This window comes from Thunnus albacares, chromosome 4 (assembly GCF_914725855.1).
Source record: "Thunnus albacares chromosome 4, fThuAlb1.1, whole genome shotgun sequence".
Lineage (NCBI taxonomy): Eukaryota > Metazoa > Chordata > Actinopteri > Scombriformes > Scombridae > Thunnus > Thunnus albacares.
The window spans coordinates 27,715,323-27,740,016 of NC_058109.1; the positions used below are offsets into that span (position 1 = coordinate 27,715,323).

The following is a 24,694-nucleotide window of genomic DNA, read 5'->3' on the forward strand; positions in this document are numbered from 1 at the left end:
ACGTTGGTAACATAGTAACATAACCATGGCGTAACCCCAGATTTACAGAGTATAGGCATAGCATAATTTTAACATTTTCGTCACCTAAAAAAGTCTTATTCAGCATTTGGTTGTACTAAAAGACCCTCTAAGGAGTCGGCTGTTCTGTTTTTTTGGTTGTTTCCAGTTGTTTGTTTTAATGGTTTTAAGCCTGTTCTTCGCTAGTGAAAATTTGCACTAGCATTATCACAGTTAACCATAGACTGTAAATGCACTGCGCTAACCAAGCTAGCAGCTAGTGTTAGGGTCAGCTCCACCCTCTTGTCTATGTATGGTCACCTCTGGCTCCAAAAATCCAAGATGGCGACGGTAAAAATGCAAACTTGAGGCTTCAAAATGGGAGTCCACAAACCAATGGGTAACATCACCGTGGCTATGCCCATTATTTTTTTTACAGTCATGATAACTACTGACCTATCAGTATCCTTCTGACAGTATTGAAAATTGCAGAAACATGGATCCCTGAACAGATAATATCACATTTGAATGCTACTTCCTTCTCATTGCATCCTATGCAATTTGGGTTTCGAAAACATCATTCCACTGAAACAGCAAATTGTTTTCTTCTGGAAAATATTAAGGCTAAATTGGATAATGGAGTTGTGGTAGGGGCTGTCTTCCTTGATTTAAATAAAGCCTTTGATACAGTTAATCATGATTACCAAGATATCAAAGTTTAATTTTTCACCTAAAGTAATTAAATAGATAAATCATACCTTACAGACAGAAAATATGTGTTTGTGTAGACCATAAAACCCCACAAATGGTTGGTAATTATGTTGGTGTACCTCAAGGTTCAGCTTTGGGTTCTCTGTTATTTAATTTGTATATTAATGACCTACCTGAAGCTTGTCCACCGTCTGTAACTTGTAAGTTGTACACTGATGATACAGTAATATATCTACATGCTAAAAACAAGAAGTAGGCCGCAGAAGAACTACCATCTTCAATGTTCATTATCTGTAATTGGTTAAAAGGTTTACACCTCAGTGTCAGCAAAACTATATGTAAACCCAGTAACAGGGAGAACACCATCAGTAGTGCATACGTTTAAATATTTAGGCATAATAATAGATTCACAACTTACATTCAAAACACAAGTTAAAAAAGTTGTGAACAGAATCAAATTCAATTTTAGACACATTAGGAACAATTTAACTACAGAGGACTCAGAGTTGTACATTAATGCCATGATTCTCTCACACATGAACTACTGTCTTAACAGCTGGACACAGACAGGTAGGGACCACATTACAATCAAAAGAAACACTTAATAAATAGGCTTTGAAAACATTGGCTCGAAAGTCTAATTCATATTATTGTAAAATTTGAACTAAATATGAAATATAAAACACATAGAAAAAGTACCTTTGGGCGGTGAGTCTTTTCATATAGAGTAGCAGATACCTGGAACACTATACCCACAGAACTAGGAACATCACATCTCTCAACTCTTTCTCCAAATCTATAAAACAGTGGTTACTTAAGCAATATTACATGAGAGGATGTGCTTTACAGAACTCAGTGCAAGCGCCTCGTTCCTGACTATATCACTGTTGTGCCAATAATAATGGTAAAGCACACCCTCGAGTGTAATATTGCGATTATACAGTGGTTACCAACAAAATAAAAGATATAATTAAAAATGTATAAATATTGTGGGGCAAATCATTCTAAAAATAAAAAAAACCTTTTGCCAGTGTTATCTGTTTCCATGGGGTCTGACTAATACCTGGAAAACAATCAGTTTCCAGGTATTACAATTACAATTTCTAGTCCCTATTGAGTCCAAGCCTCCAGGAACCATGCCGGGCTGTGAAGCCAATTTGACATAGCGGCCAAACCGTGTAATTACATCATGTGATGCTATTGGGCCCAAAAAGACTTTTCCCCATAGACTTACATTGTGAAAGAAACGTTTGAAAATCAGCTGATAATTTTTTTTTTTTAAGCATCACAACCCCCGCAAAATGACTTGTCTCAATATCAGAATTTGATCCATTCAGTCCGATCACAAGTCAAGTTAGCTGGAGGCTAAACCGGAAGTAGCCAGCTCGATTGGTGAAAGTCAAGTGTGCTTGCTCTATGGGCCCTACAGATACAGAAGCAATGCAGAAGAAATTGAACTTTTTTGGCTTCATGCACCACTGAACAACTTTCATAGGAATGAACGGGGCCCTGTATCCATTTCTCTTTATACATCCATGATTGAGTCAGCCACCCAACTTCCCACACTGAATAAATACCTCACATACAAACACAAAACTGCTTTGCCAGCTCAACTGAATATCTGCTGAAAAAAATAATTTTTCCATGGACAGATTTAGCTACTATGTCCGTGAACTTCACATGCATTTTTAAGCTAGTAGCGCCATGTCACCAACTCACTGGCACAGCTGATGCAGGATGCTAAGAGTGGAAGCTGAGATATGCTCTCAACTGAAGAGAAAATAGTTAAGTCTTGTTGTGTATGGGCGTGCTGGGTAATGATAAAGAGTGGAGAAGGGTACAGGTTTTTCAGTTTGTGCGAGTGTGTGCATGTGTAACTCGTCTCACAGCCTCAGAGTTCAGTCCACTCGGTAAAGACTCCATTTTGTTTTCCCCAAACTCCGTTTAACTATATATCTTCTAATGTTCCAGTAATGGCTGAAAATGACAACAGAAATAAGCAAGTCTTCTGATTTCACATATCTCCACAATTCTAATCAACCACCAGTTGTCTACACGGAAGTGACTCCTGTTAGCCTGACGTCACGGTCTATAGTTTTAATCAGTGGCAGAGTAATATTTTTCATTTTAGCATGGCCAGGTGGGCTGTCATGCTCATTTGATCATGTTCTAAATGTCCAATCAGATTGCATGCTGTTGTACTTCCTGTTGTACAATGGACAATCAAACATGTTGTGTGGTGTAGTAATTATGTCATTGTTTTACTATTTGTCTGTGCTTAGGTGTTCTTGTATGTTTTCTTTTAATGTTTTTTATATGCCATCAACCTGCCAGGGACTGCAGATGAAAATGAGCCTTTATGGCTAAATCTGGCACATTTACATGATGGACCCAAGTGCTCATGTTAATTAATGTGCATTGCCCCTTCTTAAATAAAATTAATATAAACATAAACATAAAGATGGAGACATGAGCCTGTGCAAACACACGCAGTCTACACACACAAAAGGAAAATATATTTCCATGCGTCTGTGCCATATGACCTTGCCAGCTTACTAGAGTTCATTACAGTGGAAAGCAGCAGTGGAATCAGTGGCAATGAAAAGCAGACATGACCCACAGATTGTTGGAGCCAACATGAAAGCGCTCAGCTATCAGGGAGAGAACGAGAGAGAGGGAGGGGGAGTGGTACTGTAAGAATAAGCGAACGGAGCTGTCCACAAACTCAAATGTGAACTGTACTGGTTTGCATAATTTAAGGTTAATGAGGAAACAATGGCAGATAAAATCTCCCTCGTTTTATCCCGGCTGGCTTTGCTCTACCAGGGTGCTTTTCATTAAAAAGGCATCAGACGCAGTGCTTTAATGATCTGTGAAATCATCAAAGTTTCATCTCATTTTATATTACACCACGTATGTGAATTTGAGAGTGGATTTCCTTTTCAAAGAGATGCTCACTCTTATTTAGCTGTGGTGGATCAGTGTAGCAAACATGCAATAACTTCTCCACCCCTCTCCAACCAAATGATTCATATTCTAATGCTGCCATCCACTAATGCTTATATACTGTAAGATTATATACATATTAATTTGGATAGGTTTCCACTAATGTGTGGATAACAATACATAAATATAAAAGAACCCACTTAGTAGTTTAAAGAATATTTCAGGGGCTAAAAGGAGAGCTCTTATCATGAATATGGCTCAAATACAACTTATCACATGCAGTAGATTATACAAAATGTCCAGTATGGCATAAAAAAAAAAGTGCATTACAACTAATTCACCAGTAAGCGAAAACATGGTGAATGTGTGTTTAGTGTGTGTATATGCATGACTTTTGTGCCAAAAATACACAAAACCTTGACTCTTAATGAGTGTTTCAGAAGCAGAGGCAGCCTTTGGCTCTCTCTCTCTCAGTTATCCTTACACAGAGGTAATTGGACAGAGGGACGCACTGTTCTCCTCTCCACCAGCCACGTCTCCTCTGTGCAGCCCTCATCCCCCCACCTCCCGCGCCTAATCACACCTCCATTTGCATGGAGGTCCCCGAGAATCAGCCTCAATAACGCAGCGCTGCTTTGAAAGATGAGTTTTTAATCTCGGAGAGGAGATGAGTTTCTGACCTGCACCTGTTTGTTTCCGTAGTTTCTTTTTCCTGTCGTACAAAAATGACCTGCGAGTAAATTTGCAGAGGCAGGATAGCTGCTTGGCTCCTTAAGTACTGTCATTGTGCATTCATTAATATCCCCATATCTGACATGGCGGGGAAAATGGTTCTTGGAGAAAAAGGGCACTTGTCGTGGTGGGTGAGACTCCCTAACAGGCAATCAGATGGGCTGACAGCGAGTGTCAGCTGGTGTATGTGTGTGCAGGCAAAGGAGTGTGCTGTGGTCTTTGGGAAAGGTGTGGGTATTTATTCTTCTCCCATTGCCCTCTATTGACCCATGTAATGGAGAATTTTACAAGGGGAAGTGTTTGAAATATCCTTTGGATGTAGGTAATGTGTTCATCTGAGGAGTGCAGGCCCCCTCTTTCCTCCACACATACACACAGTCAGGCACATTACTGGTATATGCATATACACAGTAATACTGCAATATTGGTTAAGAATACTTTTTGAAAAGTTTTATTTTAGTTTTAAATATATTTCAATAACATGTTATCGCACACATGTTGGAAACTGATGTCTGAACCAATTTTGTGGTGTGTTCTGCTTTGGACTTTATTTTCACAGTTTTGAAAAGAGGATGTTAATGAGAAAAATGTGCTGTAGATATATTCAGTTTTGCTGCTGGTTGAAGTTTGAAGGAGATGTGAGATGAGGTTACTGAATGCATCTCCTGTCGAAGCAATTAAAACTGGTCCACATAGACTGCTGTTGGGCAAAGACTGTGTGAAGTTTTGAAAGCAAAGTGGTGTATTGAATAATGTGTATAACTCTTTAACATTTAGATTTGGGCAAAGATAAGTTCTTACTGGATTGTGGAAGGGGAAATCATATACTTCAAATTGTTTTGACAGCTCTTGATTCTAAGGAATAGATGGGTAAATACAGTATGCTTCCAGATCAAAACAGGCAATACAAAACAACTTTTACCCTGCCTGAGAAATACACTAATTAGTGCTTTTTAAATAACTTAGCTGTATGTTTTTAGACATTAGTGGGTTTGATGGATGCTGGGTTGGTTGTCCTCGTGATAAGTGAAAACAATTCTCACACATGGTTTTTCTATATAAAACAACCCATCCAACACCCCATAATCCACAGTAAAAATGTAAACATTTTGGGGGCGAGGGTGTGGATGAGGAAAATATGAAACTATGAAACTAAAATAAAGAAAAAGATGAAAAATGAATATAGCTAATATATGAGTGTATGGGATGTTGCAATATTTTTAAGGAAAATGTGAATTTCACAGGTTCGACAGCTTAAAATGCTGTACCTCTGCCATCCCACCCATGACCACTTCTAAAGCTGTGTTCAGCCAGATAACAGCACTGGGTGAAAAATGTACTCCTCATGCAAAATAAAGGGTCATCATAAACTCATGGATCTACAACTCAGTCTGGCCTTCCTGGATCATATTTGAGGTTTTTTAATACAGTGCTGTTTTCAGTTTAAAAAATGTAATGAACCAAGACTTTGCACCACCTGCACAGATCAATAAACACCATCTTGAACGGCTACCGTCAATGTACTGATGAGCAAGGCATGTTATCCCTAATGGCTCCAATGAGGCTCCTTAGCAGCGCACAGAAGAAGAAGAAGAAGAAGAAGAAGAAAAGGAAAAGAAGAAGAAAAAGAAGAAGAAAAAGAAAAAGAAGAAGGTAGAAGCTCCCACTAATGAATGTATACTGCAGTGTAAACACACTGAGCTGTGTGCTCAGCAAAAACTACAGCAGATAAACAAAGGTAAGACAAAGTTTACAATTAGTCAACGTGCTGTCTAACGTATTCAGTTCATGCAAATTGCTGCCATATGATTTCAATATTCCAGGCCAAGACGCGTTAAGCTGGCATGAGTTTACCTTTTTGGGAAAAGCAATTCACTTGCAACCCTGAATACAAACAAACCTTCAAGCATATTTCACTACACAAACAGCTCATCACATCTTCCCACTGAGAATAAACAGAACACACACACATGTAGACACAAATATGCACAGATTTGACACACATACACAGTGTACAAGTAAAAATAAACAACACGCCTACTCTGATTACCAGCAGCTCCTGCATCAAAAAAAAAAAAAAAAAAAACTTCAACAAGGAGAATCTTTGTGCGCATGCTAAACTTCATCACCTTGTTTACTGTGTCTGTTTATAGCTGGATGTGTGAGAGTGCTTCAGCGAGGCAGCAGCCTTCATCTTGCCATTACTGCTCCGCTTTATATTGTTGCCAAAATCACAGGTGACAGGCCACTTTTCCTGGCCGCTCGGCACAAACCCTCCGTTCAGCTCACGCTGCAGGCAGAGTCATTTGACGGCGATAGCACCCGACACACACACAGGATTCACATATTCAGCCTGAGTATGAGACGGCAGAGGGAGAAAAGAAGGCAGTGAAAAGCTACCGTTATCGCTATTAACTGTCAAAGTCACCTTCAGCCCGAGGCGCAGCCCTGCTGAACACACAATACAAACGTAAAGCTCGCTACGCACATTCATGTGCTGCAACTAGCATGATTCATGAAATTGATGGATCAAGTCATCGGTAGCTATTGACTGTATGTTATTTTGATCAAAACCAGCCGAGCACAACTGAAATTGTAGGAGAAAAAAAAAAAAAAAAACCTCACAGACAACAAAAAGCGTCTCCATGAATTTCTGCAGTGTTGTCATCGTGCTGGCCCCTCAGGATTGCATCTCACCTTTATTTTTACTCAGCAGACGGCCTGAAAGCGCTGCATTATGGGACAATGGAGTGTCTAAGCGTGTCAGCTGAACACCTGCTGAGCGCTCCGAAAGGAGAACTCGGGAGCCTAATTATCAAGTAATTTGAAACAGCGTTCTGTTGCCTCTGCCGCTGTTTTAATTAGGGGGCGTTGGCTTTCAGAGGTCACACCAAATGAGCTTTTAACTATTCGTGGAGTAGATTCTTTTCTCACTGAAGGCCGATGTCCTGACGCTACTCTGTAGACGACAGGATCACAGGCATCTCGCCAAAAACAATGAGGAAGCGGGGAGAACATTTAGAATGCAAATGGGAATTAAGAAATATATAAGAAGACACAGTGTTTTCTTTATTTCTTTTGCCTGCCTGCCTGTTGTCAGCGAGTGCTTTCTTGTTATAAAAAGGGTCTTTACCTGCTCGCTCTGAGGAGAGCTGAAAGCTAGCAAGTTACTGAGGAAAGCAGGAGGGGAAGGCAGGGAGGAAAGGAATGAGAAAAATTATGTGAAAGAAAAGAATAAAAATGTATGAAGGAAGACGGAGCAGAAGGGGACAACAGCAGTTTGAAAAAGCGGAGCGTGGGAGGATGAGAGAGAGGACACAAGGAAGAATGAATGAATAAATGGATGATGAGCAGAGCAGAGACGTGGAAGGAAGGAAGGAAGGTGGAGTGAATGATAAAAGAGAGGAGGAAGAAAAGGGTGGAAAGGAAACAGGATGGACAGATGGGATGGGTGGAAGCAGGATGGGATTTAGGAAATGAACAAAGGATGGATGAAGTCATGACAGAGGAGGCAGGACATGATGGATGGATGAAAGGAAGAATGGATGGAAGTAAATACAAGGGGGAAGAAGGAAAGCTGAAAGAAGGAGGAAAAAGGGGAGGAGAGCAGTAATGTCAGAAGAGAGGAAGGAAATGAGGAACGATGAAGAGAGGAAGAGGCTGCACCGACAGAGGACAAAAACAGGTGACAAAATAAGGTTGATTAACCGTGTTTCCATTCACCTATTTTTATGCGCATTTTGAAGTATCCCATTAGAAAAGCTTAATGGAATCTCCAAAATTTGAAAAAATCTGCTCAATTTTGCAAAAAAGTTTTTACGTTCACTTGAGGTGGATTTTGGGAAAGTGGGTAATGGAAACACATTTGTCGAATAATGATCTGATCAGCTGCTTACGCTCTTGGCGTCTTCTGAAATGTTGCAGTCACATGCTGGCTGTGAATACGTGTGCTGTCTCTCTCTTGCTGCGGCCATTGGAATCATTACATTTCTTTGTCTTCGTGTCCGGATAGCGCGAAGCATGGCCAGTACTAGCTGACATAAAAGAACTATTACAACCTCTCTCTATTTTTCTCTCGTCAAGTCAATATAACTATTTGTTTTGTTTTCCGGTTGGCAACCTCTACTTCTTCTACTCTGTTTACTGGCAGATTATTTAAGCCTATTTAAACCACCATCTTCTGGTGAAACTATGTGTTGTGTAGTCTAGATTATTTGCTTCAAACTAGTAGATTTGCGAAGTTTCAAAAAATTTGCTTAAAATTCTCTTGCAATTCTAATGGAAACATGGCTATTGATGGATGGAAAGCAAAGATTGGTGGGAATGCTCCGCTCCAGATGTACTGGAAAGATTCCAAAAATGTTTAGGGGCAAAACTTGTGCGTTCAAACTTTGCACTTGAAACTAAAAAAGAGACCCTCGAATTGTATTGATTGTGAAAGCAACTCAGAGACGGGCTGAAAACGAGATTGTCATGGAAAAAGGAAGCTTCAGGATGTGTGTTGCTTATTGCAACTTTTTAAATCTGCCTCCTCTTCGCTCAATTTCTTGAGACAGCCAAGGTAATTTAAATCAATTCTAAGTCCTTCAATTACAGACACACTGACAACAGTTTGGAGAGAGGTAAATGGATTTTTCTGCTCATCTGCGAGCCAAGGACAAAGCGCTCTGCCGACAAGCCTCGGCTCCTCCTTCACTCTTGACGTTTTTACTCTCTCCCACACTGTGTTGCTTTCCTTCCATAAAACCTGTCAACAACTATTTTTTATGATTTCAGTCTGGTGGTGGTAAGACAATAACGGCTGTGGAGAGGTGAGGCCAAACCTGCTCGCTCATTTTATATTTCTTTGAGCGAGAGGAGGGAAAACAAACAAACAAGCAAAAAGCACAAACAACATTTCCTTGCTTGCTTGATCCCACGGGGAGGAAAATGTTCACTGTCTTTATATAAAGCTCTCAAGAACTTATGCATGAACACATGTTCGCACTGCACACAAGGATGGATACATCAATATGCTGACACACATACAGTTCACAATCGACCACACACACACACACACACACAAGCTCATGCCTCTTATCTGTCCACTGCCTGGTCGACAGATGCACAGGCAGAAAATTGTAAATATTGAGCAACCCCTTGTCCCTGAAAGATGAAGTACAATAGCTGGAGGCAATTCATACCGCTATTGCTTTTTTATGAACTAATATGTTCATAGTTGTTGCTTCCAAATTACTCAATAAATATCCAATACTTCCTGAGAGACGGCCTTGACCCTGTTGTCTGAAAGAATGTTTTTTTCACAATACGCTTAAACACTGAAGGCAGCTTCATAAAGTGGCAATTACCGTTTTGACATCAATTCTGAGCCACATAAAAAACCTGACGCATTTTGAGAAAGCAAAATGGACAATTACAGAGACAAATAAAGCGAGTCACCAAGGGTGAAAAATAAAACTCCCCCGGCATCATAATTCAGCTTAATTAAAGGAGCAGCCCGCCCAAAGGGCCGTTTAAAACAACGCCCCCTTCGCTCACTTCCAGAGGTATTAGCTGAGTTAAAAGCAGCGGACTACATGATAGAAGTCTTCAGGCTGACCTCCAAAGCTTCTTTCCCCTCATCTATATTTATATGAAGGAGCGGCACTAATTTTGCACAGTAAATCAGTGTGCACATTTCGTTGTGACCTCTAACTTGACACTGAATTAAACAATATCAGGGCCCGAGAAGCCCGCTTTAACAAGCCTTAAATTCCTCCGTCCAATCCATCAGCAGGGATATTTCTGACACACGGAGGAAGAGCATGAAATAAGGCAATTATTGAACCCTTCAGCCCATTTCTACGGCTTGGCTGGCTGGCACGGTGCTGCAGAGCCACAGACCTCTGAGTGTGTGTCATGAGATGACTCTTGGAGATAGGGACGCTGAAAATGAATACATTACAAATAAATTATAGTAGTTAGCACCCAGTTTCTTGTAATACCGCTTTCTCTACTCAGTGTCAAGGTTGGCGTGCCACTTCTAACTATATGGAAACAAAGATGTGTTGCAACCGCAGCAATTACTGGGCCTCTTGACTTTGTCAGATAAAAAAAACAAGTTACTTGTGTGTGAGAGACAATCTCCGGTTTGAAAAAGAGACTTAGTTTTCCCTGAGTGTTCCTCTCTGGTGCATACAGGAGGAAAAAAAAATGCTTTGTGTGTGTGTCTTTCATGGAGGTGGCAGTCGATCCTGTGTGTCTAGGCGTCCTCTCAGATTGCCTGACAGATAATCCATCACACAGTCAGTGTCTCTGACAGGAAGAGGTCTCAGTCAACTCTCTGTCGCTCTGTGCCGCTCGCACGGGGGCCTATGAAGGACAGTCACTCCTCTCAAGTCTCTCTTGGGATGACGTATGCTGGAGTTTCATTAGAAGGTGGTGGATTTGAGGAGTTTAAGGGTGTATGTGTGTGTGTGTGTGTGTGTGCCAATCTGCAGATGAAGAGCAAGACAGAAAGTAGACTTTAAGAGATAGAAACTAGGACAAAATATCAAATATGCTGTAAAAATATTAGGTATGACACACTTTGACATATTGCATTAACAACAATGAGGTCCCAGAGTAAACCTGAGCTTGTTGGCAAACTTTAACAGATTTATCCAAATGAATATCAAACATGATGAATGATAAATAGAAAGATTAAAGTATTTGGTAAAACTTGATATTTTATACTAGCATAACCTTGAAAAAAAAAAATTAATGTTTTTTTTATACCACAAATAATAAAAACACAGAGATAGTATTAGGTTTTTTCCTATCCTAGACACCATTTTGAAAACATTTGAATATGATTTTTTTTTGCTCATTTATTCATTCGTGATTCTGTAAACCAAAATCTAATTCTACAGATCAACAGCTTTTCATCCAAAACAGTTTTTGCAGTGATGTGTGTGCAGGTGTTAAGCCTGTGATTGTGTGCGGATTAATCATGATCTTGCCTAAAAAAGTTTAAAAGTAGGTGTTGCCTTCTATTCTACCATAAAGTCACAAAATAAAGAAGAGCTGTTACGAATCTGAAAATAGTTGAATATTCATTTTCAGACACAGCTTATGGGTGTCACAGCTACATCTCTGGCTATAGCTACCACACATCTTGATCTATCGACACAAATTAAAGCTATCCTTTCTCTTGAAACCATAATGTCTGTGTAAGTGATCTGGATCTTTGAAACCATGTGATGGTATTCTGACCCAACGTGAGACACTGATCTGAAAATTGATTTAAACTAGATTTCTAATCATAATGCATTCAGTAGATGTCTCTTAGATTCTAGTTTATTTCAGCAAAAGAAAGTTTGGCACGGGTGATGTCAGCAATGATGACTTGAATTACTTGGAATGAGCACCTACTGTATATTCAAAGGTTATCTCAAGGCTGGACTGTGTTTTTCCTTTGCTCCAGAAGTCAATAGTTTGGGCTCAAAGGCACACAACCGTACAAATGGCTGAGGGTCTACTTTCCCCAGCTGATGTTACATTTATTCTGCAAATTTACTCTCTCCAAAAAAAAAAAAAAAAAAGCCAGAGAATCAGTAGAATGACTGAATTTTTCTTCCTTACTTACCACCTGCTTCTGCCTTTTCCCCCAGGATGCTCTACTTTGTATTGAGTGAAGAAACCCAGAGAGTAGTGTTGAAATATGTTTTTTTAATCTCTGAAATTATATACACAGTTATCACACTGTATCCAAGACATCCTGTCATTATACATTCATGATTATACAAAAAGATTTCTTTTTCTCTTTAAACAGATCTGTATGAAACTATTGCTAGGACTGAGAGAGCTGGCAAGATACACACCCTTTACAAACCCTTTAGCCTCCATGAAATAGGCACAGATTTACGCCGTTACACACTGTACATCATAGAGTGAAGTAGCACTTTACAAGTAAGACATGATGTAAAATTCACAGCCCATTAAGAGTGGGTACTTCACTTCATGTGAGACACAGATAAGGCGTTGGATGGATGGATTTAAACTTGGAAAATGAAGTCACCGAGAAAACAGATTCAACATTAACCGCTGGCTGTATTGCTGCCTTTCATTTTAACTAAGCGCCATTAAAATGTCACAATGATATTGAAACTCGTGAGCAGACTGTCTTTCAGTCACCTTTAAGGTATTCTAAGCCAAGGCTTGAGGTGAAGATGGAAAATGCCTCTCTTAATGAATACTCCATACAGACTATGATCCATACAAATGCCACAATGTGCAGAGAGAGAGCCACATGTTCTGCCTTGGAAAAATGGAATGCACAAAGTGTGAGGGCTCCATCTAATCACTGACAGAGGTCACTATTACGTTATTATGTTCTATGAATATGTTGACTTTCATAATGTGTGTGATTTATCCCAATTAATATGTATTTAATAGAGAGAAAATTGATTGAAGATGTTAAAAGGGAGGAGAACTGTATGGCTCTATAAGGCATACACCATCCCAAAGCCTGTGACATAAATGAGAAGTTGGCAACGAAATTCGTTGTAAGCTATTGTGTTAAACAGTACAGGCCTATTAGATCAAAGGTTTGAAGTCCTGAATGTCTGCATGTTGGAGAAAAGGCTGATGATCTGAGTGATGATCTGAGGCTGTTATGAGTATTGGTGATGCACAGGCAGAGCGTAGTGGGGCTACACTGAGAATTGTTTAAAGATGAGGTGGAGTTTCCTATTTCCTGATGGCAGCCACTGCTTTCTTGGCAGCGTCGTCCAGGTTGTCTGCTGCTGTGATGGGCAGGCCGCTCTCGGTCAGAATCCTCTTAGCCTCATGGACGTTGGTCCCTGTAAGAAATAGGAAAGCACTGTTAAAAAAGGCAGCGACGACAACAAAACGACAAAAAGTGACAAACAAAGGTTGCACCTGATCTGCCATCTGCACTGATCTAAAAACCACGCTGTGTGAAAGACTTCCTTTGGAGGAATCAATCCACACAGATGACAGATGGATGGAGTTATGGGTGAGTGGCGGCAAATTCAACTGCTGATCCGAAAGCAGCTTGGTCTGTGAACAACGTCAGTGAGGCAAAAGGGCAATTTGTGTGTGTGTGTGTGTGTTCCCCTGGCCGCAGCGAGGTTACGGGTAGCAGGTGCTGGGTGATACAGTGGCGCTCATGCCCTGGTAGAGCAGCAACCAAGCAGAGAGAGAGAGAGAGAGAGGGAGAGAGAGAGAGAGGGACACCCGTAGACACTCTGCACAACCCCGAGGCTCTACACACTGAACTGGCTGCCTCCCAGGGCTGCACACTGCGCAGCCAAACACAAGCCTGACAAGCCTGTCACAACACAGGGCAGGGGGCACTGCAGTGCACGGAAGGACACACAGAGGGAGACGCTGGTGCTGGAAAAAGGGAGTGAATGAGAGAAAGGGCAAAAGAGCAAAAGGTCAAATGAAGCAGAAATGCCCTCGCCGCGAAAACAACAAAAGCCAGCTGTTTATGTGGCATTCACTGATTGTACACATGATGACATGAAGGCAAAGAAAAGGCCACTTGCAGATCTGTCTGATCTAGTATCAGTAATTCTCTACTCTGTCTGGTATGAAGAATTTTACTTATCTTTTCCTAATTACTCACCTTTGTTTCCACATCAGCATTGTGCCATTATATCCCACTAAAAACGTACATTTTTTTGAAATCCACTGAATAAGTTCTGAAAAGTATGACCTGGTTAGTATTTTTTACAGTAACAGTGATGAAAATGGCTTTTCACTTACTTATTATCAAATGTTAAGCCATTTATGTGTAGTGTGTACTGTGACAATATGCGACGTGAGAATAATTGCCACTAGTGTGCATTGGTGTCTTTCTGCACTCACTCTTGCCAAGTCTGTGATGTTAAATGAATAGGTGTGTGTGTGTGTGTGTGCTTGCGCTCAGACACTTACAGGTTGACCTTAGCTCTCCAGGCTGGCGTGTAATTAAGACTGCATGATATGTGAATTCTCCGGAGGCCTGGCCACCCTGATCAATAGACCTTTCATGAGGAATTCTATTACCAGCGCCACTTAACGCCTAATATTTCATCTCTTTTGTCCAGCCAGATAATAAGTCATTCCAAACACATTTCTGCAGGCTCACACTCCAAACAATCAATTCTGCTTTGTAATTAATTAGAATAAGAGCAGGAAGAGACCTTGCTCTGGCACAGAAACAGGGGATAGGGTGTCCCAAGTCATTTTCTCATCAAATAGCAGAGAATATTCTCCCTCTGTGTGTCCGCAGACATATTTATAGTCTTAATGCTGTTGCTCATAGTGAGGAGAAGGGGGGGGTAGTACTGTATACTTATCATTCAATAGGCTGACCTGTGAACTTCATTGGGATTGACAGATCTGTATTATCATACTGACAGGCCTATCTGTCATATGATTAAAACAAAGTTGCTGCACAATAAACTTGAAACAACAGGAGATAAAACTGTGGGAGAAGCAGCCATATGTGACCACAGCAAATACATAATGCAGGAGGTATTCTGAAAAGACAAATATCCCTATGGAAAGTGTATATAGCACTGAAATAAAGTAAACAACACATGTATTTTTGCTATTTTTTCATCCCATAAATATTCATGAGCAGCAATAGTGTGTGCGGCATTAGTTTAGTCACCGCTGCTTCTGTGGTACCTGTGTTACCAGGGTAATGTGTGAGGGGTTATTCACACATCTGTGGGAGTGAGATAGAAGAGGCATGCATTCACGTATGTGTTTTTTTTTTTTTTTTTTTTTTTTTTTTTTGCATATGTGTGTGTGTGTGTGTGTGAGAGCTGACTGCAGTTCCACTGTGAGCGGTAGGGAGCACTGATAGCTCACAGCAGCAGAGGCGAGGACAGGGCCCAGCTGGATATAGCACCACTAGGTATGTGTGACTGTGTATGTGGATGTGTGTGTGTTTGTGTGTGTGTGGAGTATGCTAAGTATATTAGTGTGTGTGTGTTCACCTGCAGCCACTAGGTGCTGCCAGAGACCTACTCTCAGCTTAGATAGGGACATGCAGTATGGTGTATTAATGCACACATGTAAAGCACATGCACTGAGACGGACTTTTGTTTTAAAAAGATTGTTAAGAATTCCATCTTAACATACAGTGTTTCTATTCACTTCTTCCTCCTCATTTTTAGTAACTTGAAGTTATGAAATGAATATTCAATATATCCAGGGTCTGATGGGGTTATTCATCACGACCAATGACTTGCTAATTATTGCAAAAGCAGCTCTGATTTTTCTGGCTTGCAAAACTCAGTTGCCTGTCTGAACTTTGTTTTCCCCAACAAGCATCTATTGGAATTCAAATTCAATACAAATTCACAACATCACCGCTTTCCCAACACTCTGAATACTTTCCAAACTGCTGAATGATGTATCAACTCACCAGCCATACAAGACTGCTCAGCTCTGATGCTTTAAACTCACTGTTCAAGCCAAAACAACAAAAGTCCAAGCAGTGCTAAGTATTTTGCCATGTGATATATTGCAACTTCACGACACATTTCTGTTGGATCTCCGCTCTAATTAGCAAGCTTACTTGTGACTATTGTGAAAATGTCACTTTAATGTGTGAGTCAATTACAGGCCACCATATTTCAACGGGATAATAAGGCTTGGGGCTGTGCCAAAGACTTGCGCCGGAGGAGTTCTGTTGACGCTGCAGCTCCTACAATTGTGACTAATTCTGTTTTAGCAAGCTGAGTTTAGTGAAGCTTAGATCTGATGAGAGGACACTTCCTGCTGTAGTCTCACACCTACAAAGAAACTGTATGTGCAAGAGAAAGTGTGTGTTCTTGTACAAGGTAAAGATAACAAAAGACAGGATGTGAAACACATATCTAAATCTGCTACTGTGGGTGTGCAGTTAGCAGTTTGTTTTCTTGGAGCATCAATTAAAATAAGACTATGTGACTTTTAAAAAAAGAATCAACAAAATCTTACTTTTACAAATGAAGGTTGAAGTCATAAGCCAAAAAAAAGGGGTTTTGTTGCTAAAGCTTTACTTTTTTGGAATGACCAGTAGCTAATGGTGGCTAACGATAGAATAATTTACATAGATATTAACTGTGTTACTGACATTACTGAGTCAGTTTGCTGAATTTATGACTCATCAGTGTTACTAATAATATTAATGATGCCTTTTATTAACATTAAGTGTCCCATGACAGTGTGACAGTTGAGTCAGCATGTACAATACACCCTTTTTCACAGCAGACATGTCAACATGTCATAACAGGTAACAGGTAAAACAAGTGTAATTAATAACATGAATCATGGCTGTATTCCCTTTACATGTGCAGGTCTCAGGGCCTTCGTATGGTGCGTGCTGGCTCACTGGTTTTGCTTTTTGGGAGACCTTAATGGAACAGAGCCATTGTTAATGTCATTACAGTAGTAACACCTGTGCTTTTCCTGCTATGACAAAATGTCTGCTGTGAAAAATGTCTATAGCAGGACCCTGAAACCAAAACAGCTAAATGGGATTCAGCCATTACTGATTTCATTATTCACACCTGTGCTTTTCCTGCTATGATTTCCTTTTTCAGTTCTGAACTGAACAAAGCTTTTTGGATGAAAGGTTAAAAACTTCAAGAGTCTAAAGTGAGTCCCGTTACCTTTGACTTGCACCTCTGATATATGATAACCTGGATGCCTGAGAATTGTAACACTTTTTTGGCAAATTTAAAACTGGATAAATTACACTGTTTGGGTTTTTTTTTTAATGCAGAGTGTGACAGCTCTTAAAATTAATTTGTAAAGCTAGTTTGAAACAGGTGAAGGAGAATCTTTATGTATGTAAAACATTTGCTGAGGCTTATTTGTTCAGGCTCACTATTGAGATTAGCCTAATATTTTTTGTCACTGACAGACACCAAACTAATTTAATAAACTTCACAAAGTAGATAATTTAATGGGCAGCAGATACATAGATGAAACAAACACTTCACAGTAACACCGAATATTCAAGAACAGACACTACATATCAGGTTACAGTATTGCTGTCACACCTAACACAACAGAAAATACCAGTGTCTCTGTGTATTGCCACTCCACTTACCTTGAATTATTGATTTAACAACAATTTTCTTTCATCACTGAATGTCATCATACGTGTTCTGACTTTGATTGTTAATCCACATAATAATCAGTGCCAAACAGTGAGAGTTTTCTCTTCACAGCCAAAAATGGATGAGCCTTGATACTTCTCTCCTCATCCTGTGTGTCAAACATCAAATGCTTCTCATCTGAACGCAGAGCAGGATACTCCTGAACGGTGCAGATGCTTTTCCTTTGATGTGCTAGCCAGTCATTAATCAGAGTTTTCATGTTTCTTGTGTTATCTAGACTGTTGTTTAAGAGGCACACACCCTATACCTAAGCATATCAGATTGAAACAGTATTTACACCATAAGAAGGTATGGAAAACCAATGCAGTGGTCAGAATTTAGTGTCTAAACCGGCCAATGTGGGTGTGTATATACTGTGTGTGTGTGTGTACATGTATATCTGTTTATGTGTGTATGTATGCTGCAGCAGATGGCTGCATTTAAGCTATAATGACACTGTCAGGACTGAAGGAGCATTCTCACCTTACTATAGGACCTTGCACCCTTTTTTAATTAAATGGGGGAAAATGGCCAAATCTCCTTTTAAGGAGAAAACAGCCTTCCATGGCTTGACAGACAGTTATGGAATGGCACGGTAAATCAATAGGCCGGGAACAGAGTTAAGCGAATGCAGTCACCTTTTTCCCTGGACCCTGAGGGCTATTTAGGGGGAATTTTTCCATAGTGGCAGACAGCAGTTTCACAGTGTAGTGTTTTCATTTTCATACTGTGGCCAAAGGGGGCAGTGCAGTACTTCCTCAGGTATTCTTACAATACCTTTAACATTAGTGTGTACACCTGCATCTGTAATTTCTGCCTGTGCTGAATCTATTGCACAAATTTGCAACAGATGAACAAGAGTGCTAATAAAGTGGCTCATGAACAGGGTGTGCTTTAGTGAGACACCATCAGCCCACAAAAACACCTCATGCACCCGTATCAACTAATTCAGCTCCATCAGCATCTAGACCACATGCCCCTTCTTGCCCACATATGGGAATACACAACTCTCCACCAATGCAATCAACCCAGGCCGTTTAGAAGAGCCTTCCCAATTAAAAGTGTGCCAGTTAATCCATTCTGATCCTGTTGAAGAGCGCTGGGCCGTTCCCACTGCCCTGCGGTCAGCCTAGCAAGCTGAGCTGATTGATTCTGAACCAATCTTCTCCACAAGACTGCAGCCTAGGATGTAATGACCCACAGCTAAAGCTTGGATTAGGCCCGGGCCAGGAAACGTGGTTGGACCAACCACTAGCAGTGACCTTCTGGACTCAGACTGTTTGTGAGTCAGGTTGAATTACAGGGCCTAGTATGAGAAATGAGTGGTAACTAATTAAGGGTCTATTTTGATTGCCAATGTGGTCGCTTCTGCAGTGACAAATCTCAGCAGTTGTATACTCAGTCTTCAGCAGTGGTGGAAGAAGTCAAATAATTTATTTAAGTAAAAGTAGAAATAGAACACTATAAAGATACTCCATTACAAGCAAAAGTCCTGCATTCAAAATTTCACTGAAGCAAAAGTACAGAATTATTAGCAATTATTACTCGTCTTGTAGAGCTGCCCTTGTCAGTGTTATATTATTGGGTCATTATTTTTGATTGATTTAATAGTCAAGTTGGAGCCAATATTTAACTATTTCATGTACTGTTGGGGAGTTTAATCTATAACAGTGCATCAGATACTATGAACATATGTTAATAACCATATGATTATGTTTTATATGGGAGATCTTAATCTGAAAATGAACTTTTAACTTTAACTGTTAAATAAATGTAGTGGAGTCAATCGTACAATATTGGACTAGAGTAGTAGTATAAAGTAACATAAAATGGAAAAGTTCAAATAAAGTACAAGCACCCCAAAATTGTACTTAAAGGAACAGTGTGTAGGATTTACTGACATCTCGTGGTGACAGATTGCAACCAACTGAATACCCCTCCCCTCCACCTCTCCTCCTAAGTGTGTAGGAGAACCTACGTTGGCCGCGAAACCTCTCTAGAGCCAGTGTTTGGTTTATACGTTCTCGGATACTGTAGAAACATGGTGGTGCAACATGGCGGGCTCCGTGGAAGAGGACCTGCTTCCTATGTAGATATAAAGGGATCAGTCTAAGGTAACTAAAAGACAACGATTCTTATTTTCAGGTGATTATACACTAATTACAACATACTAATGAATATTATATACCATTTCTTCCAAGTCCATTCTGCTAGATGCCACTAAATTCTACACACTGCACCTTTAAGTACAGCGCTTCAGTAAATGTACTTAGTTATTTTCCACTACTGCCCTTCAGCTACATGGTAAATATAAATTTAAATGTCCTGCACATTTAGCTGTGTGTTTAATCAGCAACATGAGGACAGATGTCAGATACAAACTACATAGATGCATATGTAGTATTTGAACTGTTTCAAATGTTTCCTTGTTAACTTGTGTACAGTGGTAATTTGTAGGATTTGGGTTTAAGCCACACGTCTGTCATTGTTGTAGCTCCACCTAGGGTTTAGGTTATTTGAGAGGAAATGCACTAATACTGCACTAATACACACCTACGTAACACTGGCTTTTGTTTAAGTGGAAAATAGTGAAAACATTTTTTTTTTACATTGTTGAGGGATGGTGACCAGTGTCCACATTAACATGACAACTAAACTTTCCACACTCTATTGTGCTCTGAACAGTCATGTCCACAATACGCTACAGTACCCCTGCACACAGCTGGATTATTAAAAAACAGACACACCCTGACCTACAAAACATATTAGCACAGTATGTGAGGACATACAGTATAAAATGCTGCTCTGGACACACCACTCAGCAGGATCTTGACAATTAAGCTAACCACCAACTGGCCCCGTGCCTCCGGGAGTCACTGCTGCCATTCCACACAGGCATGCACACACACAGACACAGACACAGACACACACAACTGAACAAGTTTCATTAGCATATACAGGTTGAAAGGTGAGCCAATCAGTGCCGTCCCTACTGTTATTCTGGCTGCCACTAATGACGGGCGCGGCAGAATGTGACATGTATGAGAAATGCACTGCTGTTCTTACTGGGACACTGGGCCACAATGAAGATGGATAGGCTCTAGAGATTGGAGCAGCAATAATATAATGGTTTCAAAGTTTAAAATAAGGTGAGGAAGAGGTGCTTTAAATCCTGGTATATTTGTGCTCTTTAACAATTAATTATCACGTTAAAACTGGAACAGGCTAATAATGACAAATAATAGAGCTAGTATAACTAGCTGGAATATTTGTCATTATTAGCCTGTGTTTGCCTGTGTAGCATGCACCATTTGAGGTAAATGGAGCCATCTAGGTTGTGGATATTGGGCTAGCAGCCACAGAGCAGGTAGGTCACAGTAAAAATATAGCAAAAAGGTTTAGGAAAATTCCTGTTTGAAGACACAGTGAATAACTGGCTTTTTAAAATTCAATTAGAGATTGGCTGAATCACAGTCTGCCTGCATGATGCCTACGGTGGCGTGACGGATGCTCAGCCTCAAAATGTACAGTATGCTAAACAGCTCATCAAGATGAGTGAAAACTGCTGGCGGTGTGAACTTGGTTGTGTATTGTAGCTTTGTAAGCCACTGTCATTATCCAACATCACGAAATCCTCATTGAGGTCAAGTGCTCTCAATACAAGCTAGATTGAGATCAATGATCTGGGATTCTGAGGGGGATGATGTGCAGTATATAATGTGCGAGTGGGAGTGGAGTGTCAGTTGGGACCAGCTTACTAAGAGGGTCAGGCAGGCCAAACCTAGATCTGTGTGTGCGTTTTTCCCACCTTCAAGCCTGACCACCAGAGGCACCTTCAGCTCCAGCTCTCGACAGGCCTTGGTGATGCCGTTGGCAATGATGGCACAGTTGACGATCCCCCCAAAGATGTTAACCAGGATGGCCTCAACCTGAGATGAAAGAGATAGAGAAAGGATTTAATCTAATGGTGGAGACACCAGTAAATGAAAAGAAAACTCAATGTACCACGTGCATGTGATAGCAGGGTAGTAGCATTGAAAAGTGACAGAGCTGTAATAGCACTGAGTCCTGAAATGCACATGGTTCTGGACCATATAATCATTTTATTTTTGTGTTTTAACACCTCTGAGCAAATCCAAGTGGTATTGTACAATGGATGTACATTTGTAATGTCCAACAGCCATTGGCTGGCAATGGTTGAGGCATTAAACATGAAACCATTAGCAGATCCTTTGCAATGTTACACTTACATATGACCAATATAGTTGGAAACATGCTTTAGCACATCTGAAAAAAACTAGACTGAAATCTTACTAATAGAGAAAACGTTAAAAGAGCAGCCTCACCACCAACTTTGTTTAGGTCATGCACTCAGAGGCTACCTATCCTGAGACTATACAACACTGTGACAGTGGAGCCAGAATAAAGAGATATATTGAAGTGAAGAGGCCAGAAACAGGTAAAGAGAGCAACCCTAGAGAGAAATAATAAAGCAATATTTTAATGGGAAATGGTGACAACAGAAGCTGCACACCTGGCTGATTTTCAAACACTGCTAGCTGTGCCATGTATCATATTTATCTCTAGAACTCTTTTACATACTTTGGTTGGTCTGGTAACAATCTGACTGGTTCATAGAACACAATGAACTACATGAAGTTGTTTGCTGATCAAAAAGTGAATTCCCACCCTGATAATGACCATGTAAATCAAATTCACTTGCTACCATTTGAAAATGTCAAGGGGCCCACTTTTCCTCAGCAGCAACAGCAACACACCTGTGAGTTTTACAACATGCTGACTAGATGTACTTGCAAAGAAGCCGTCTTGCAGTTTCTTTGCAAGCCAAAGATATCTTCAACTTTCTCATAAAATGAGCACGAAACTGATATCACTAAGTAGCGAAGCAAAGCAGCAAGTCTGTGTGTGTGTGTGTGCGATTACACTAACAATCTAGCACTTGGTAATTACCCTGGCTAGCTCAGTGGAAAAGTAGACTGAGAGCACACAGGATTAATCCTCCATGTTTGTTTATAATCACTGCTAATCTGTTAGCGGTGATTTGGATGAGCAGCTTGTGGGTGTGTGCGTGCATGTGCGTGCCTGTTGTGAATGTGTATGTTTTCAGTGTGTGGTAATGATGTTTACAGGGAGAGAAGATCAAGGACTTGGATAGCTATCAGAGCGACAGCCATGGCATTGTCCTCTACATGCTATCCAAATGAGCATCTCCTTATAAACAGCAGCAAATGACACAAGACCATGAGAGAGCTCCAAAACAAACACAGATGTAGGCTGGAGCATAAAGACTCAGACGCCATGCGAAGAACTTGAGCAAGCTGTTAGGTCAACACGGAGAACTGTTTCATGCTGATTAAGTATCACATAGGGATGTGACCAGGAATGCAAAAAACAAGGGGAAAAGGAAGGCAAACAGCAGCCTCAACCCACAAGTGAACTGGACTCAGATGTTCAAATGAGGAAATAATACGGAAATCATGACCTTGCAGATTGCATAAGTGATAATACATGATGAGGTATCCTGATATATTAAAAATAATGGGTGATGTGGAGACAATAATGACAATGTCAATTTTCTTCTATAGCAGGACACACCAGATTTCATTATTTCACTTATACAATGACCACTTACCAAAAAAAGGTAGGGTTTTTTCAAATTATCATCTATTTTGTACGTTTTTTTTTTGCAATCAACTTAACCAAGGTTAGGTTCATTTCACGACTCCGTTAACTGGCAACTAATGTAACGTTAAGCATAAGTATTACTGCTAATGCTGCTTGCAGTTTAATACACTGTATGTTTCATGCTCATTCAGCAATAGTTTAACTCTTGAGTGGAATGTTTTCATAGGTGATTTCATGTTAAACATCTGCCAGCCAAACATTGTATCATTATGATAATGTGCATCATAACCAATGGAATGGCACCCTCCTACATTGAGTCACTCATCAGGTCGTACGTCCCCTCCCTCTCGCTCTGGTCTGCAAATGAACGACGTCTGGTAATATCATCATTGCCTGGTATGAAATCACTATCCAGACTCTTCTTGTTTGTGTTTCTGCAATGGTGGAATGAGCTACTGAACTCCATACATTCTGCTGAATCCCTTGGCGCATTCAAGAAACGCCTGAAAACTCTTCTGTAAACATCTCAGCACTCTAGCCCCTTTAGCCTTTTAGTGCTTTGTTGATTGCAATACTTTCTTGTTGTTTATGGTATTTCTTATGCACTTGTCTACTTCCAGTTATTTCTTACTTTAATAATTATTTAAAAAACAAACAAACAAGTCACTGTCCTCTAATGCTTGATTGTCTTGCCTCTCTTGTAAGTCACTTTGGATAAAAGCGTCTGTCAAATGACAAAATGTAACTGTAAATTTATTTAGCAATGTGTAACTTTTACAATCATATTCTGGTTCTCTTATTGTAAAACAGCTATCATTCTACCTAGGACTGATGCTACACTACTAGCGTTGATGGGACACTGCACAGCACAAACGTGTTGACTGACAAACCCAGCAGGCATGAACGTAGGTGATCACAGCTACATGTACAGCTCCAGTCAAACATTTGGACACACCTTCCCATTCACTTGAATGAGAAAGTGTGTCCAATTATTAAATACTATTGACTACATCCCTAGGCTTGAGTCTGTGGATGCACTGTATAGCTTTTAGCTTGACCACCAATGATATGAAAGATTTAAATTTCTGCGCACTACATGTGCAGAGATTTAAACAAGGATCCTGTGAAGCAAATATTCTGATAAGCAATGATTGGGGTTAAGGAGTGAATGTAGTATTGCAATATAGATTTTCATAAGCGTTATTCATGTTTCACAGTAGGCACTGAGCCATGGCAACACAGGATAGCACTTACATAAAGGAGACGTCCACACATTATACAACACAGGGCATGGGTGGGTGAAACTTCACATACTATATCACGTTATAGGGTTTGACTAAGGACTTCACAAACACCAACACACACACACACACACACACACACACACACACACACACATATACACATACAAAGAGCATTATCTGGTCCCCACTGGGGGGCAGCAGAGATTTAGATGCCTTTTGCAGCCTCACCAGAGAAGACTCTATTCTACTCATATCTGCAGCCCATTTTTCAACGCTGTCTCTATTGGG

General features: G+C 40.3%; 1 protein-coding gene across 1 annotated transcript in view; it reads right to left on the bottom strand.

Moving 5' to 3' along the window:
• Positions 1–12,055: 12,055 nt before the first annotated feature.
• The window catches only part of suclg2 (succinate-CoA ligase GDP-forming subunit beta), a 102,739-nt gene continuing 90,100 nt past the window's right edge, over positions 12,056–24,694 (bottom strand). Inside the window, exons 10-11 of the mRNA XM_044349022.1 lie at positions 21,325–21,445; positions 12,056–13,208 (exon numbers count right to left, since the gene is read on the bottom strand). Coding sequence (XP_044204957.1) covers positions 13,096–13,208; positions 21,325–21,445 — 234 coding nt within the window. The 3' untranslated portion in view covers positions 12,056–13,095. The remainder of the gene's footprint in view (positions 13,209–21,324; positions 21,446–24,694) is intronic.